Source organism: Mangifera indica, chromosome 4 (genome assembly GCF_011075055.1).
Source record: "Mangifera indica cultivar Alphonso chromosome 4, CATAS_Mindica_2.1, whole genome shotgun sequence".
NCBI lineage: Eukaryota > Viridiplantae > Streptophyta > Magnoliopsida > Sapindales > Anacardiaceae > Mangifera > Mangifera indica.
In genome coordinates, this window is record NC_058140.1 from 18199151 (window position 1) to 18217061 (window position 17911).

Genomic DNA, 17911 nt, shown 5'->3' on the forward strand with positions numbered 1-17911 from the left:
GTATCATTAAAACATAGAAATTTCAAGTAAAAAATGATTAAATTAGAGTGTTTTCTAAAGTTGGTGGGGGTTCCTATTCTTCTTTTTCTTTGAAATGTTCCCATTAGCTTTGAGGAATGCTTTTGCTTACCGCAAATAATAAAATAAATATAAAGATAAAACCCCACTTTCCTCAGAATTTTATATTGCCATTATCATCTTATCTACATCATCGCAATCATACTTTAAATCTTATTAATGATATGCTCACTACAACTCAACTTTTCCATAATATTTTTAAGATTATATGCTTTGAATCTTGTCTCTTCTTTAAACGCCTTCATCGTCATACAGAGAAACCCGGATGTTGAAATCTTCTTGCATAATTGGACAAGTATTTTCAGAATATTTGGCTCATAATCCAAATTCATTAGTCATGTTTACATAATTGCACATTTAGTGTAAGTGGATAAGCCTATTTATACCTAAGCACTAGAATAACAAATTAGTTCATGCACTCATCATTCCTTACTAAAAGTCAAATGGTAAACATACACTTTGAAATCCACGATTTGCAAACACATCCCATCAAAAAAAATAGTTTTGCAAACATGAAATCCAAATGGGATACGATACTTTATAAAATGAGGTTAAATTTAACTTAAAAAGGTAAGACATGCAGATGAGCATTCCAGTTTGTGAACTGAGTTGACATACTATTGGTCTCTAGACGGCCTACATAACCAAAAAGTTTCTTATGTATGACAATCCTTTTCCAGAAAATTTGAAGGTAATCAGCTCGTAAAGCCGCCTCCAGGCATGCTACAGAGGACGTTGTGATGAAACTTGATTCTGAGAAACTAAGTGCGTCCGACCTGGACCTTGAACATGGCCTTGACCAAAGCCAGAACCAACCATCTGTTGTGGCTGAACGAGTTGCTGCTGTTGCTGCAGCTGGGGTAGTTGTTGTTGTTGAAGCTGCTGTTGGAGCTGTGAAAGCTGCGGCTGTTGTTGGAGCTGCGCGATCTGCTGCTGCGGCCATTGTTGCAGCTGTGGGTGTTTGGGTTGTTGTTGGGTGGGTATTTGTGGTTAAACTGCCATATCCTCCTTAAGCACTGAGGTTAGATGATTAAAATGCAAAATTTATATTAACATAATTCAATAACCACAGGTACGCATATTCGCGAGGCTAATAGGAGCACAAATAAGGGAACATCTAGAGTGAAAGCAACTGGCATTGTAATGCCCCAAAAGAATTTTGCATCATATCCTAAATCAACCTCTATGTATTGCAAATCCAATTCATGTCAGAAAAATCTTTCCCCAGGGAAAAGCATTCCTATCAAATGGCAGGCATTGTCGGAAACGGAGAGCAGCAGTGTCTGTGATGGCAACTGGATGACTGCTATAACAAACTCAACATCAGATTACACCATCAGACAGATAAAAGACTTCACAATTATAAACATGAGATAAAACATCACCTAAAACAATTTAACGTGAATATAGTCCCTGGAATCTTGGAGGAGATTACTTTTGATTTTCTAGGGAAATTTAAATCTCAAAGCCTTATGATTATAAGAGTCCAAGATGTCATTCTCTAATACACGAGCACTTATATATTTCATCAGCAAATCTAAGAATCCAGGATAACACTTTTTTCTTCTGCTTCTCTGCAGGGTAGATTTTAATGGGTGTAACTCATACAAAGTTTAGAAATCAGCTCAAGTTAGAGGACCTTTTTGCATTATTTAATTTCAACAGCTCCAAAATCAGTGCCCTTCATTCAACTCAACTAAGTGGGCGAGTCAGGTGACAAGAAAAACAAAACTGTTGCAACACAAGAGAAGCAAACATGCATACTTCCAGCTCTCTTCTTAAGGCTTTCTTTGTTCCACTGCAATTTAAATATGAGAAATTTTCCTTTGACTAACGTGGGCAAAACAATAGGAATGGCTGAAGAAGAACAATAGAAACATCCCAAAATCACAGATGTCCTTGTATGCATTCTCATAAAATAGCAGAAAAACAGCCTTGACTTATAGAAAACCTTTTACCCAGATGATTTATTTTGACCAAGATATAGTAATGACCACAGAAGAAAATTTTTGTTTCAGCACCAGAACTTTCGAGATGTCATGAACCTCATACAATCAGCCATATGGGCACAACTAACCACATGTTGGTTGGTTGAGTGCTATTGTTGTTTAGCTACTGCTATCATCACATTATTTTTTTTCTTCATTTCCACCTTACCACAGCAGTTGAGTAAGTTGATTTTACACAAATTCGAGTAATTTCGGTAATTTTGTGAAGTTACAAAATGGTAGATTTTACACAATATCTACCATTTAACTCTGTCTAATTCCAAAACACAATCTACTTCTTCTAATTGTGAAGTTACAAAGTGTTAGATCAATTCTGCTTTGATACATAAAATGTGGTTAATGTAACTATTTTTTTTAATTTTATTTTCCCTTTAAAGTTAAAATAGTTGTTTTATCTTTCCATTATTGTTTTTTGAGTTATATAGATTGGTTGGCACTATTGGATCTATGGGTTGAAGAATGGTGGTAATAGTTATTCTCAAACTTAGTAATATTAATGTATGCTATAACACTTAAGATAATGCCAATTTTGATTTGGATCTTGACACTTAATTATACGGGTGTGTGATATTATATATATAATTTTATACACAAATAATTATATATTATTATGTGATTAAATAGTTAAAAATTAAAGATAAACAAACAACAAATCACAATAAAACATGTTATAGTTTATATATAAAATTGTGTATAAAAGTTATACATATAATTTTATTATTATACGTGTTTAATAAAAAATTATTAATATATTTGATTTATTTATTTAACAATATAATCCATAAAACGAAAACAGTATTTTCATAAAACAATTTTTTGACATATACATAACACAATCTTTTGATTTGCTTTCCTCAACCAATTAAAATGTTTGGTTAAAACAATAAAAGGAATGACTATAGAATAAAAGTAAATATTGAAGAAAGCAAATCAAAAGTATTTTCACGAAAATAAACAAATGATGAGATGACCTCACCGTTACTTTGATAGTTGTTAATAAACAAAAATAAAGATAATTTCATTTTAAGAAAAAAAAAAAAAGAGTAATACTATCTGTATTTATTTTGGATACACAAATATATACACACTTATATATGTTATCATATGATTGGTTATTGTTTATTCTTAATTTAAAATTATTTAATCATATGATAATATATATAAATATGTATATATTTATGTATCTAAAATAGATACACATAATTTTATTGTAGAAAAAAAGGACCACAAACACAACACGGCACGTCATAATAATATTATTTATTTATTGAATGTCCAACTTCCAATTAGGCCCTTATCACTTGAGCAATTTGCCAATTAGTTGACGGCTATAAAAGCGGGTGAAGCCCAATGGCCAAAACCGAATAAACATCCAATGGCAACAAAAAACGCGGGAGCCTACAAGGGCCCAGACGAAATAAAACCGAGCACAGAAGATGCCTTGAAAACGACCCATTGTCGTTTATAGGCCATATTCTCGAAGATGGATTGAAGCTAAGTAAACTGGATTTTGTGGAATCAGAATCAGGATCAGTAGCGTTTTGTTTTCTCGTATTTTTTTCTTGTTTTGGTTACCTTTTATGGTGCTGAAGAACGTGAAATTGAAAGTGTGGCTCGATAGATTTTAAGATTTTGAATCAAGTATTTGATCTGTCTGGAGTTTGATAAGATGATGCTGCATTTTCGAGAACCAGCAAAGCTTAAAACCAAGAAAGTAATTATCTCTTTTCTATCTGACTTTGTGTTCTTTTATGTCACTTATTATAATTGAATTGGATTTATTGTTATTTATTATTGATTTTCAAGTGGTAGGTTTTTTTTTTAATCGTGTTAAGTTTATTGGGTTGTATTTGTTTTGGTTTATAAATTCTTTAACGATCAGTTTGGATGGTTTTTGGCATTAGTTAGAATGATTCCGTGTATAGAAGATAAAATAAGTTTGGTTTTAGAGGTAATATTTCATGTATGGGAGATGTCTGTTGAATTTCTTATGACATTATATGCTCCATTTGCTTAGTGGAAGGTGGACTGATTGAATGGCTATTTAGGCATGTATGATATATTAGTTATGCGTACAGATTATTTTCGAGGATATCTTCGCTGCACGTGATTCTGCCACATTGGAGCACTTGAAGGAACTGAGCTGTAAGCGTAGAATAATCGAGGATTCCATAAATCAAAGCAGCTATATTACAGAGGCCATTGCAAGAGAGATCTCTGGAGGATTAACTTGCCCATTTCAACAGGTAATCCAATGCTGACAGGCAAATGTTCTATTTTCTGATATACTATCATGGGAATTTTCCTCCCCATAATTAGATGAAACAGGTCCATTTTTCTTTCAGTGGCATATATATCAAAAACTGCACATCACTCTTCAAATTTGTGAGTACTTTCCTTGAATTTAATGAATAAACCAGGTTAAGTGGTTTTATTAGTTCAGAAGTGATACCAGCAATTATTTCATTTTACAGTATGAATTTGGGTGATTAAATGGCAATCTAATTTCCCATTTATTGGAAACAAGCTTTTTTGGCTCTCATGGCAAATAAGAGAATTAAATATTCTTTTCCAAAACTTTGTTTATGTACTATTTTCCTTTTTGGTGATTTTTTCAATGATCCATGTTGTTCAATGAATTATGTGACCATTTGTAATTTTGCATGAGGTGAACAAACCCCATATGGTTTTGTGCAGCCTTTAGCATGTTGTTCTCATTGTGTTTTACTTATTCAAAAATTGTGTCAGGACCTTCACAAACTGGAACAATATCTACCATTGCTGGAAAACTTGATTTTTCATGTTGATTTGGTTAGCAGCAACCAGCGTTTAGTTCAGTGGACTTCAGAACTCAAAATAAGATGGAGTAGTGCCCTTAGCTCATCATATTTTTTTAATCTTATGGGTCCCAAGTTTTATCAAATTGATAATTTACGGTTTGAGCTTGGTATGATTCTTTTCCTCTATGGTGCAATACTTAGAGAGAGAGCTCTAGAAATCCTCCAGGCAGGTTGGCATTATCATATATAAGCATGTTACTGTTTCGTAAGTTTATTGATTAAGGCATTAATGACTCTTTTCATGTTATTGTAGATTTGGTACAATCTGCTGCTCTCTTAAGAGAAGCAGCAGGAGTATTTCAACATCTGTCTCAAGAGGTTTTCCCCTCTTTGCATACAGCTTTGCCAGCTGAAAGGCCAGCTGAAGCTACTTCATGTATGTGTGATGTAATGAAGTTAATTTGTCTGGCTGAAGCCCAGGTTAGTCTTGGACCATCACATGTATTCTTGTTGTGGTGTATTTGTTATGGATCATGACATTCAAATTTCTTTAATCATTTGATATAGTAGTATCTAGTGGTTGATCCTTTTTGTTAATGTTTACTAATTAGTAGTTGTGAAGGAATTTTATTTTGTTTGATAATTGATATATTTTGAAAATGTAATAGGCAGTAACTATTAGGAAGGCTGAAGAAAAAGGAACTACTGTTGCTCTTTTGGGGAAGCTGCACTATGGTGTTGCAGAGATACTTGGTGAAGCTACAAATATTCTATATTCAACAAATGGAGAGTGCAAAGATATTTCATCTCGCTTCTTGGTATGCATGTTTATTGCAATATATATTTCTAGCCTATATCTGATCTGTGATTAAGTGAAAAATATACAAATAAAGTAAAAAGAAAGAGTTAAATGCATTTGATTAAAAATGTTCTTCATTCCTCTTTGTTGAATTGATGACTTCACTGATCAATTCATTGGAAAAGAGTTAGCTTCCTGACATGATCAATGATATAGAACTAATTGGAGCAATACACCTAACAGAAAATATGGAAGTGACATATAGAGAAATCAAACAGAGCAAGAAGGGGACTATAAGAGGTGAAGCAATGGTACCCCCAGCCCATGTCCCAGGTACACTTCTTGGGTTAGAGTGGTGGGGCTGGAAAGAAAAACAATTCAATGAGTTTAATTGAAATTAATGATATTGAAATGGATGTCTAAATAGAGGAAAATTTGGTATAGCTCACTGGTAGACCACCCCATCAAAACATGCCAGAGGAAGAGGGACAGCAAGAGAAATTCACCACAAGATGATGTGGGATTAGTTATAGATGAAAGCTTTGGATTCACATGTGGAGGAAGGAACAAGCAATCAAATGGGATAGAGCTCGAATATTTAGAAAGGTTGGAAGAAAGGAAAATAAGGAGGGAGGGAAAACAGAATAGAAAACAGTGGGTTTGGGGGGCTTAGGCCTGGGAGGATCCAATACCTCTGTTGCTTGAATTTCATTATTAGTTGTTTTTAGCTTTATGAACTGATTAGTATTAAATTGAATAATTGTGTATTCAGCTATTGATTCAATCAAAGGGATTTCTATTATTTCATGCTCTTGTCTTTGGTTGTGAGTTAAATTTGTGTGGTGACTGTTGATTAGGTGTAGTTCTCTTCTTCTTTGTGCAGGAATTTATATCATCTTGCAAAGCTCTTCATGAATTAAGGAGTCAGAAATACCTTGCAGAAAGTCTAAAGGGTACTTCCCAAGTCGGGGTTGCTATTGGAGTTCTTTGTAATGCATTGCAGAATGTGACAAAAAAAATGCCAGGGGAAGAATCACATAATTCTGTCTTTAGAAAAGAAATTGATGCTGCTGCTGATTTGCTTAGGAAGCTTGAACATGAGAATGAATTTGTCTGGCATGATAAGATTGCCAGTGGTGATGAGTTGCCATCTCTCCAAGGCAACAGAATCGTGAATGCTATTCCTTATCATCCCAAAAGATGGGAAAGAGAACTTGTTTTCAAGCTATAAATAAATACTAAGAACTGCATCTGTACAGAACCTGTTCTGTTTGAAACCTTGAAGCGTATTGTGCAGGAGTGATGTAAGAATTACCAACTTTAAACCATTCTCGTACATTTCTGGGACTGTTCTAAGGCCTTTTGGCTGACAAGAAGAGGACTGAGCTAGATTTGTTGTTGGCTTGCGTTGAATGACCGGGATCTTGTGATATTTTTTTATGATTGATTATATACTGGCAGGCTCTTTCTGTGCACAACTTAAAAGACAGATTGAAGAGCGCTACTGCTCCTATGGCTTTCTTATTTTGTCATCAAAGCTACAATTATAGTACATAGCACCCACAAGAAACCTGAAGTTGCCCAAGATGAGGTTCCCTTTATGCATTTAAAGTCTGGTTGATATGCTTTACGCCTTTGCAAATTATTAACAACTTTAATTTTTTGTATTAACAACTTTAATTCTTTTGGGGAAATTAGCCGTGAAAAAGGTTACATTCACAATACAATATGATTAAATTAATTTCTTTTTTCAGACAAATCGATTAGCATATCGATCACATGTAAGCGAATGAAAACCCACCTCGTTACTTTCACCATTGCATATGTTCCTATAATTAATACTTCCCTCAAAACTCCAGAGGATTTGAAAGCATCATCAAAACTTGGTTTTTTTATGTACAAAATAAGATACAGCCTTATGGGTTAGCTTATGCCAAGTGGCACGGTTGAAGCCGATGGAACCAATTCATGCTGTTTAAAGAGAGAAAATAAAAGTTCAACATATAAAAGACGACCCTGAACTAACTCAGGTATGAACAAATAAAATAATACCGTGTTCATGGCTGTTCACTGCACCACATTTCGCTTCTCCATCAAACCGTGCAGAACGAGAACTACACTTTCGTCTCCATTGTCAACAGCCCGCTTGACTTCAGTTTCTCACAATCCAAACCACATCAATCCCTTTGCGCTCAAGCTCTCAACTCCCAGGTTCATTTCTCATATACATAATATATTTACGTGTGTACGAATTGTTCTGCATATATAAGATTATGTAGTTGTCAAGTTCATGCTGTTCTTCCAGGTTAAGTAAGGTTGTTTCTGCTGTAACTTCTGAAGAGAATGCAGTCGGTTCAATTGACTCTGGCACTGATGTGTTTAAACTCACTTACTTAGAGGTGGGTCTTTTGTTTTCTTGAAATGGCTGTTCTTTAAACTTAATAATTTGGATTTTTGTGGAGATAAAACTGTTAGAATTGGATAAATATTTAATTTGTTTGATTTGGAGGTGTAGGTTAAGATGTTTCTGTTGAATTTTTGGTTAGGGAAATAGTTGGTTGTGGGACGTGAGTGGGTTGACAATTTTGGTTGATCCAATCTTGGTGGGCAACTTGGATTTTGGAATTCCTTGGCTTTATGATGCTGCCAAGAAATTTTTGAAGAACTTCCAGGTACTTTTGTGAAAGCACTGTAACTGTTCATCATGGCCTCTAACATATCATTGAAATTTTTGTTTTGCTTTTTATATATTTCTGGCTTCTGTTAACGATAAAGAAGAGTCTTCTAAAAAGTAGCTTTGTTCTCTGTTAATGTGTGTCCCTAATCAGTCTTTAAATGTACATTTGTTGTGAATATTAATGAGCTTATTCTAATTGACATACGACTTTAATGCAGCTTAGTGATCTTCCAGAAGTTGACTGTTTATTGATTACACAAAGCCTTGATGATCACTGCCACTTAAAGACCTTAGAGCCACTCTCTAAAATGTCACCAGATCTTAAGGTTATTGCTACTCCCAATGCCAAGCCGTTGCTGGATCCCCTCTTTAGAAATGTGAGTGATACAATTCAAATTTCACATTTTTCATTTTTATTCCATTTTTTGTTTTAGGTGATATGTAATCCTTTTAATTGAAATCTGAAAATTTTGTGTTTGCAGTTGATTTGATACTAGTAAATGAAATTGAATGGCTGTTGAAATAGAATACATAAAGTTAATCAAGTGTTTGTTCTTGTGTTAGGGTTTTCCAACTTTTTTTCTTCTGTGTAATTCTTGCTAATGGCATTGTTGAATGTTAGAGAATAGTTATAAATATTTGCTCCCATTGGCTGGTTATATCATTCAGTGTTGAGGAACTGTAATATACTTTTTTGTACAAAGTGATGCCTACTTGATGAAAACCGAGATTCCTTATTCCCAGTAGATAGATAATTGGATTCGCAGTTAACCTCACTTTGGCTAGTGTTAGCAATTATATGCTATTGAAATCAGTGATCCATAAATGCACTGTTCTGTTTTGTTAGGTGGTGCTTGGCATTTTAGGCATTCTTCATAGTTACTAAACTATTATAACTGTTATGGATTAAGCTCACCTTGTCTCTGTTCTGAAATAATAATACTGTTCTGTAATTTTGTTTGTCCTATAGAGCTACAACTGTGAATCATTTTATGTGAGGCTTTATCGTAGGCATCCAAAATAATTAAGGGTAATCAACAAGTCTTCACTTAGTTTAGTCTCTGTCACCTTTAGATATGTAGTAATAAGTTTACCATCCAAAATATTGTACCACTGCCTTATGTGATTCTGTTTTCAGGAACTGTTTCCTCTGAAGTGTGTTACTCTACATGTTGTCATATTCATCATACAAATGCCTGTCTTCTATAATTTTAAAGTTGGGCTAGTATTGTTTAGGAGGACGACAAGTGACAAGCGATTGTCACCTTTATTCAATCCTTCTTTTCCCCTGCAGTGTCATCGTCATGGATGTCTAGTTGGCATATCTAGTTAACCAAAGTAGATTTGTAGAAAACCACAGATAAGTGCTACAAAAACTTGTTTTTCCGATTAGGTACTCTCCAAGGCAACCTTGTCTTGACAACTTTCTGCAAACTCACTGGTACCAAAGCTCTGTATGCTCATAGATTAACGAGTATACTTTGCCATTTAGAGTTTAATGTCAGAATCTTTCAGGTTACATATCTAGAACCTGGTCAGAGCACTAAAGTTGAAGCAAGAAATGGTTCCAATGTCAAACTGAAGGCCACCGCCGGGCCAGTTCTAGGGCCTCCTTGGCAACGACCTGAGAATGGGTATATTATCATGTTTTCCCATTTACTAATGTGATTTTAAGCATACTTTGTTTATGGTGCCTTGACTTTTTATCATTGGTAAATTTTTTGATTTAAGGTTGTCTCCTTTGGTTGTGCAATATCTTGTCCAGGTATCTTGTCAATTCTCCTCAGGGTCAACTGACTCTTTACTATGAACCCCACTGCATATATGATAAAAATTTTCTGGAGAAGGAATGTGCTGACATTGTTATCAGCCCTGTAATAAAGCAGCTACTTCCTAAATTTACTTTGGTTTCAGGACAAGAAGACGCTGTTCTCCTTGCTACGTTGCTGAATGCCAAGTATACAACCTACACCTTTGAAGCCAAGTCCACTTAATTTTACTGTGTTTATACATATTTCATTTCCTTTATAGGTTTATTGTGCCGATGAAAAATGGAGATCTCGACAGCAAAGGATTTCTTGCAAGTATTTTACAGACTGAAGGAACAGTTGAATCATTCAAGGTACAGTTTTTTTACTTGATAGGCAGTACATGGTTTGAGGCTCCACTTGTTCCCTAAAAGATATAGATTGGAGACAATAAGATGCTTATAACGATGCTTGCATGCTTTTTTTTTGGGTCTTTTGAAAAGATTTACAACTAGCTTCAATCCAGACTGTAAAGTTGGATTCATGGAATCTCTTTTTGGTTCAACATTGTAGCAGTACTAAAAGCTGTCTACATGGTTCTTCATATTTGTCACGCAGACTGGTGAAATTTGATATGAGCTAATCTGCATGCAGGAGAACAGAAACCAACTTTTGCTTCATTAATGTGTTATGTAATCAGAAACATAGATATTAATAATTTGTGTTATGCCGTGCATTCTACAAATGCCCATGTAGTAAATTATTAGGTTGGTTAGAAGAGACCTTAAACCTTTGTAGAGTGTGGCATATTGCAAACAAACCTGGTGCAGACACTCATATGTGGAGAACTCTTTTGCTTGTTGATTCCCTCAACCTCAGCTTGTCAAATTCAATGGAGTGCAATGAAAATTATCTACTCTTGACTTTGTCAAATCGGTGGTTAGAGACTTAAAGAGGCAGATATGTGTAATTAATGATTATCCATTGATTCTTCTGTTCTGAAAGTGAAATATTAATGGAATGGCTTGAGAATTAGAATGGGTTCATCTATTATGGATTTGTAATTAGCAATTGGAATTTGTTTTTATTTTTTTTAATCTGTTTTATTTTTTCATCTTCAACTAAACTTGATTCTTGTGTGCTTTTCTCTTCAGTAGAAGCTATAGTTTGAAATTTATTAGAGTGAATGGTTTCTTAATGCAGGAGCTTTTGTCAAGGGAACTACCTGACACTAAGGTTCTAGAGCCCACCCCTGGTGTGCCGCTGGAGATTTCAGCACCTTCAAATGTTGTGTAGGGCATCTTTATGCGACAAGGCAGATAAACCCGGAGGAAAATAGTTGACCTACGTGATCAAACATGTTATTTATGAGTGGAACAAATCTTCTTATCACCAAAGTTGAGATAGGTCATTGGAATATTCTCACATTTACATTGTGATAACATTTTTAATGATCAAATAAACCAAGAAACAAATTTTTACATTAGGCATTGATTCATTCAAAGAGTTTGTCTACGGATTGATCCATACTGTGTATGACATCATCAGAAAGTTAATGTTAACATGACGATTAAACCAATGTAACTTAACAGTTGAACTATAACATTGTTCATCCAATTAGATATAATATCAATTTGATCCGATGACTAAAACAAAGTTTTGATTATAATTCATATAAAATTTAACGGCAATTCTAAATCTGGCTAATCTATTTAATTAATTTGGAAAAAATTCTCAATATTGTTTTCTATAACTTATTTTTCATAATTTTTTTAGTTTTAAGATATAGCAAGAGACACTTAACCTTTAGAATCAATGAAGAGACACATTGTGTAAATGTCTCTCTCAAAGAAAATATATATGACTTCTTGTTCTATGGATCCATGTCTATCTTTATCTCAATGCAATCTTGTACTTCAATTTACCTAATACCGCATTCAATATTAGTATTATTATACCGGGGTTCTCTTCTCTACATGATGACACACATCCAAATATTGATGAATTAACCAGTCATACCCATTCAACCCATCCTAAATCTTCCAATAAGGTATCATATTCTTGAGAGAGTGAGAGAATCTGTTTAAATATAAGGTGTAAGTTGGAGTTTACAGGTGCGTCGTATACTAACATAGAGTTGGCGTTGGAATTTAATTAATGGATTTGAAATCTTGGACAAGGCAAGATTCTAAGGATCAGAATATTTTTCTTCTGTCCTTCTTACCTAGAAGAAGATAAATTATACGAAGAGAGAATATACTGGAACAATTAGCTGATAAGTTATATATAAAAAAACTGAAATATGCTCAAGTGCCTAGAATATTCGGATGTGGACCTGAGAAAACTGGATACGTATGATAATGTTAAAGAATGGGCTAAAACGACAACTTTGGCATATGTATACAATTTTTATCATGAAACTGTGTAATTCTGTTTTAATTATTTAATTAATTTGTGTTATGATATAATTAAATAATTTTAAATTAAATATAAAATAATAAATAAAATTTTAATATTATTACGCCATACAATTCGCCAGATTACTACACATTCATAAATTTCTTTTTACAGGTCCTTTATAATTGGCCAAATGCCTATTTGCCACCCCCAATTCTCACGTTGAAGTTTGTAAAATTCAATTTTTAACCCATTATTCACTTTTGTTAGTGAATTACATTTGGTTTGAGTGTATTTTACTGTTTTATATTTTATTAATATAACACGAAAATTCCCATATAATATAATACTAATTTTAATTAATAATATGTCTTTAATTTTATTTAAATTATAAAAGTACCTCTATCAAAAATGAAAATTTTAATTGGCCAATTTATCATCAATTTGACAATATTTAATTTATCACTTTATTCTTCAATAATTATAATTTATTAATTTTCTTTTTATTAAAAGTATAATTCTTTCCTTATTTTTTTTATTCTTTCTCCTCTCATTACCTTCAATTCGTCTTCACCAATAGTTAATCATTCTCTTTTTACTTATTTCATCTTCACCAACAACACCACCATAGACCAATCACTTTCTCCTTCCATCATCTTTATTGTCAACCATCGACCATCTTCATTCTTCTCCCTTCATCTTTACCTGTAATATCATTGTTGTTCATCATTTTTCTTTTCTTGTCATATCTATTAACAACATCATCACTAATTATTCTTCTCCTTTAGTTATCTTCACTATCAATCAACCATTCCTTTTCTCTTGTTATTTTCACCAACACTCTTTCATTTTATAGTTTCTTAGGAAAATCTTTCAATAACTCTTTATTTACATTTACTTAAATTGAAAAGAAATGAATGAACCAAAAGAAAGGAAATAAATAGATGAATATTTATTAAAAGAAAAAGAGTAAAAGAAAAGAGATAAAAAGATAAATTAATATTTACCGGAAAGAATTAAGTGAGAAAAAAGAGAGAAGCTATAATGAAAAAATAAGTAGGAGAAAGAAAGAGAACGAGAGAGATTTACATATATTAAAAAATTTTGAAAAGAAATAAAGAAAAAATAAATTCATTAACAAAAATAGATAATAAATAAAAAATTCAAAATTTCAAACTTAAAGGTGGAATTTACCATTTAATATAATTCCATCATAATATCCTTCCTTGTTAACTTAATTACCTAAAAATTAATACATGTACCACCTTCACCATATCCAAGCTTTCCCAACCAGAGAATCCTCTCATCAATCTTTATACTTTATGCACGAATTTAGGTTTCAATTTCTTCATATTTTCCCCTTTGATCATATTCTCTTATTTTCTTGAACAAGAAGATTTCTCTTTTTAACTAATTTAAAGGAGACTGATTATTATTCCAATAATGTCAATTAACCTTTTAATTAATATCCATCACTAGGTAATCCATGGCATTATCTCACATTATCTTCTTGGCAAACAAAATTAAAGGTGGATCCAGTGTGTAATATATGTCAACTTTAGAATCAGGCATTGCTTCAGAATACAAACAGGTCAGACAGGGAAAATCATACAAAATTTGTTAGATAATAGATAGCTTATGACAACACAATTGTTTTTTGGTAACAAAACTTAAAAAAATTAATGAATATAATAATAATAATAATTATTATTATTATTGTTGTTGTTATTTTAACCATACTAGCTTCTGGATTTGATGGCGAACTACAAGGATACTTATTCAGCAGGGCTCGACTGTCACTTTCTAACGTATCCAACAAACTGGAAATTTTAAACTCAGAAAAATTTCCAAGAAAAGATCTTGTAATGATATGTATGTATATATTATTTAAGTCTTTCTGCGGAGGCTTCATTTGTTACAAATCTATCAGGACTAATTAAACGCAGGGGAAACTGTAGATGTATGCGTGGAGGAAGATGTGGATGGTGAATTAGAATGCCGGGCTTCTTCTTCACTAAGGCTGCCTCTCTCTTCGGATTGCAATTGCTCGGACTGTGTCTGTTGTGATCTTTGGATTACTGATGTTGATGATTTAGGAAGTGCAGGAGGGGGTGCTGCTACTGGTGCGTAAATGCCGGTGGAGGCAATGGCGGCTTCACCAGATGATGCTTTTGCAGCCACAGGTGCATATTCAGGGGGTGGCACCCATATGCCTCCAACCACCACAAAATGGGGCGTTTGTGGGTTGCCATTGTTGTGGATTGTTGGACTTGGTCTTCTTGTATGCAACCGATATTTCTGAAACAAATGGGATTAAATCGAACATTTAGCCTAATTCTTGTCAAGCAGTTGCTGGATTTATGTAGCAAAAAGCCTAATTTTATTTCCTTAAAGTCCAATTAACACAGATTAAAGCAACAACTAACCTGTAAATGGCTCTTGACTTCATCATTTGTAAGCCCATCAACCTTCATTAACTCCCTGATTTGCTTGGGCGTAGCAACTGCGACACATTCAATTGATAATTTTTTAATTAATACAGAAATCCGATATTTCATCTGAAACGCAATAAAAAACAAAAATTTAAACCACATACCGTGTGAACCACCGAGTTGTTGAAGGGCGTGCAAAAATCGTCTATGTAATTCCGGCGACCAACACCGCCTTTGCTTTCTTTCAGACTGCCCATCTTTATCCTCTCTCTTATTACTGCCTCCGCCACCGCTTTTACTCACTGTCTCTGCTGTTGAACTAGCGGCAGCCATTGGCACACAAGGGTTGGCTTTCTGCTCAGCCTTTCCTTCACTTTTCTCTCTGTTAAATGGCTGAAATGCACCGCCATTTTTTTTCACCTCCAACACCGTTGTTTTTCTAGGTATATCCTACAAGAAGAGAGAAAAATTATGACTTTCTGAAATTTGTTCCTTAGCAACCAAACAAACAAGGAAAGTAAATTAAGATGTTTGCCGGTACCTCTTTAGACGGTGGATCGGGGGATTGATTCCACAACTGGACAGATCTAAGCCAGTCAGATTTTTTCTTATCAATACAGTTGTCGGCCTGGTCATGTGAATGCTGTTCATCAATTTCATCCACCGATGAAGTCCTTCTTAGAGGAATAAATTCCTCCAAAACAGGAGCATCACTTGATGTCTGCTCCGAGCACTCCGATTGCCCCTGCATGTACTCCGTCGTTTTACCGGATAACTCCTTCTTGCACGTCTCAATAGCTGCAAACACAAACACCACTCAGAATCTGAAAACGCAAACAAAAACAAAAAAAATAAAAAAACACAAAAAAATAAACTTAAAATAAAGATGAATACCTTGTGTGACAAGCTCTAAACACAGAGGAAGTTCACGCTGAAACACCTGAATCTTACGTTTTTCTTCCTCCAAAGCTTCCACATACTCAAGAATCCTCCTCATTTTTTCGGTATAATCCATGTTTTGGGTGAGGGTAAAGATTAATCAAGCTTTGGATTCGTCAATACGAAAGAATGAAGACAGTGCAGTCGTAAATGATGATTATAAGAAGGGTAAGTGTTCGTTTCAGGTTGGGGAAAAAGCATAGAGAGAACCGAACTAAAATAAAATAGTTAACAGGAGAATAAGGGATCTAAGTAGAATCAAGACAGGGAATAATAAGAATAAACCTGAGAAACCTTCAGTTGAAATTTTGTTATTTGTATCGGAGGAAAGAAAGGAAATATCGAAGTCGGGGCGTCGCGTAATGAAAACGAATCTTTGATGAGATGGGTTTTGTGCATTAGTACTTGTTAGAGAGAGAAAGTTCAGTTTGTTTATATAACGGAGGGATAGAGTTGAATATTCCTGTGTGCGATTCGCTTTTCGTCCCCTCTGGCTGGGCTGGCAATGACGTCTCCATCTACTCTCAGATAAGATCAAGTAAACCACCCCTCTTTCTCTCTCTTGTGAATCAGATCAGACTTTCTTTTCGTTGCCTGTCTGCCTGTCGAAATTACATTATTACCCCTCTCTTCTACATCTGTAGTAATCACATCATGATCGTCGCAGTCTATGGTAGATTGATGGGAGTTGTTGTATTGTAACATCGTCGGTGTCCATGGGATTTTGATGGGCACATCCGACCGAATATACTGAGGAATCACGAGATTTTTTTTTTCTGTAAGAAAGGGGAATCTTGTGAGCGTGCACACACACTGCCCACGCCGCGTATGATTAGGTATTGTACAGGCTATAACTGTGGTGGCTTTTCACGCTTCCAAGGGCCAATTACCTTGTCTCAACTTTTTACCCACTTTGTCCTTATTTTACGGTTTGCTCAATTATGGCTATAGCCATTCGCTTCATCAGGCGCGTGTAAATACGGCCAGTCCAACATTGACACGACGCTTATTTGTATGACCCACGTTGTTGACTCGCCCGAGCAAATCTATATCAACCATTTGTTGGTTTACCCACGAAATTTCCCTTCTTTTTTAAAATTATTATTCTTGAAATTAAACACAAAATTATTTACTCCATATTTTTCCCATGTATTATTGTTTATTAAAATCATATATATTTATTTTAAATAATAAATAAATATATTTAGATATTTAAAATGAATATATAATATTATTTTAGATTATTTTTTCGACACACCAGTTAATTTAAAATCATTAATATTGTTAACAACCACGGTTGTGAGATGACGATGTAACATCAAGTGGGCTGAGCTTTCGAAGATAATCAATAAAATCAATGGCCAACATAAAAAGGATATATATTATGACAGAACATTGGGTGACCTAAGGTATCCTCATCTGCTGCAGAATATTCCTGAATCCTGGTCTTTTAACCTTAATAAGAAATACATCTTTTTAGGAAATTAAAATTTTATGACAAAAACCTCCTCCGGCACAGAATATACTTTAATTCCTTCTTTATGGATATTATTAACATAGCTGTTTTGTCTTGTCAATTTCCTATTCGTATGCTGCAGTTTACAATTAATTTTCTCTTGCAGGGCCGTGGTCCTACACCGACTTGAAAATGGTACCAAATTTCATGAGAAATAGACTAAAATGACTCTTTGTAAAATGCTTACCTTGCACGTGAAAGTTCAAAGTAAAACTCTCTACTTTGGGCTCTGGTCTGGAATGGAGTCGAAGGCCCACTACATAAAAGTTTAAACTGAAGCCCAACCTAATATTGTCAATTATAGTCCCGTTTAACATGTAAAAGGTTATGTTTTTTAAAAGACAACTTTATCTTCTCGATTTCAATCCCTCTTATTGGCCGAACATTCATAAATTTCAAAAACATTTTTAATAGAATTTTGTCAATTTAAAAAAAAAAATTAGTCACTTGACTACTCTCGTGAACTATGTTGGACTCTAGATCTTGGTTATATTAATCAAACTTATCGATCTAATCTGAATTTCAAAGCATTAGCT

The 17911-nt window shown here is 34.0% G+C and overlaps 3 protein-coding genes across 3 annotated transcripts; 2 read left to right on the forward strand and 1 right to left on the reverse strand.

Moving 5' to 3' along the window:
* Positions 1-3513: 3513 nt before the first annotated feature.
* LOC123213427 lies at positions 3514-7153 on the forward strand. Its single transcript, XM_044632863.1, has 6 exons — positions 3514-3801; positions 4166-4333; positions 4836-5097; positions 5181-5347; positions 5536-5685; positions 6550-7153. The coding sequence occupies exons 1-6, from the start codon at positions 3757-3759 to the stop codon at positions 6895-6897; spliced, it is 1140 nt and encodes a 379-aa protein (XP_044488798.1). The 5' UTR covers positions 3514-3756; the 3' UTR covers positions 6898-7153.
* Positions 7154-7527: 374 nt separating this feature from the next.
* On the forward strand, positions 7528-11577 carry LOC123213429. The gene is made up of 8 exons (XM_044632865.1): positions 7528-7877; positions 7972-8065; positions 8213-8338; positions 8562-8720; positions 9859-9977; positions 10109-10300; positions 10375-10465; positions 11295-11577. Exons 1-8 carry the CDS (start codon positions 7726-7728, stop codon positions 11385-11387), a joined length of 1026 nt encoding a protein of 341 aa, XP_044488800.1. The 5' UTR covers positions 7528-7725; the 3' UTR covers positions 11388-11577.
* A 2755-nt stretch (positions 11578-14332) lies between these two features.
* LOC123213428 (transcription factor HHO3-like) lies at positions 14333-16277 on the reverse strand. Its single transcript, XM_044632864.1, has 5 exons — positions 15815-16277; positions 15462-15718; positions 15085-15370; positions 14915-14991; positions 14333-14786 (listed from the first exon to the last, which is right to left on the reverse strand). Exons 1-5 carry the CDS (start codon positions 15933-15935, stop codon positions 14421-14423), a joined length of 1107 nt encoding a protein of 368 aa, XP_044488799.1. The 5' UTR covers positions 15936-16277; the 3' UTR covers positions 14333-14420.
* Between the last annotated feature and the right edge of the window lie 1634 nt (positions 16278-17911).

Coding starts and splice junctions, on each gene's coding strand:
- LOC123213427 (XM_044632863.1), top strand. CDS start 3,757: ATGATGCTGCATTTTCGAGAACCAGCAAAGCTTAAAACCAAGAAA. Junction 3,802..4,165: donor CAAAGCTTAAAACCAAGAAA/GTAATTATCTCT, acceptor TTATGCGTACAG/ATTATTTTCGAGGATATCTT. Junction 5,686..6,549: donor ATATTTCATCTCGCTTCTTG/GTATGCATGTTT, acceptor TTCTTTGTGCAG/GAATTTATATCATCTTGCAA.
- LOC123213428 (XM_044632864.1), bottom strand. CDS start 15,935: ATGGATTATACCGAAAAAATGAGGAGGATTCTTGAGTATGTGGAAGCT. Junction 15,371..15,461: donor CCGATCCACCGTCTAAAGAG/GTACCGGCAAAC, acceptor CTCTTCTTGTAG/GATATACCTAGAAAAACAAC. Junction 14,992..15,084: donor ACAACTCGGTGGTTCACACG/GTATGTGGTTTA, acceptor AATGTGTCGCAG/TTGCTACGCCCAAGCAAATC.
- LOC123213429 (XM_044632865.1), top strand. CDS start 7,726: ATGGCTGTTCACTGCACCACATTTCGCTTCTCCATCAAACCGTGCAGA. Junction 9,978..10,108: donor TGGCAACGACCTGAGAATGG/GTATATTATCAT, acceptor TATCTTGTCCAG/GTATCTTGTCAATTCTCCTC. Junction 10,301..10,374: donor GCTACGTTGCTGAATGCCAA/GTATACAACCTA, acceptor TTTCCTTTATAG/GTTTATTGTGCCGATGAAAA.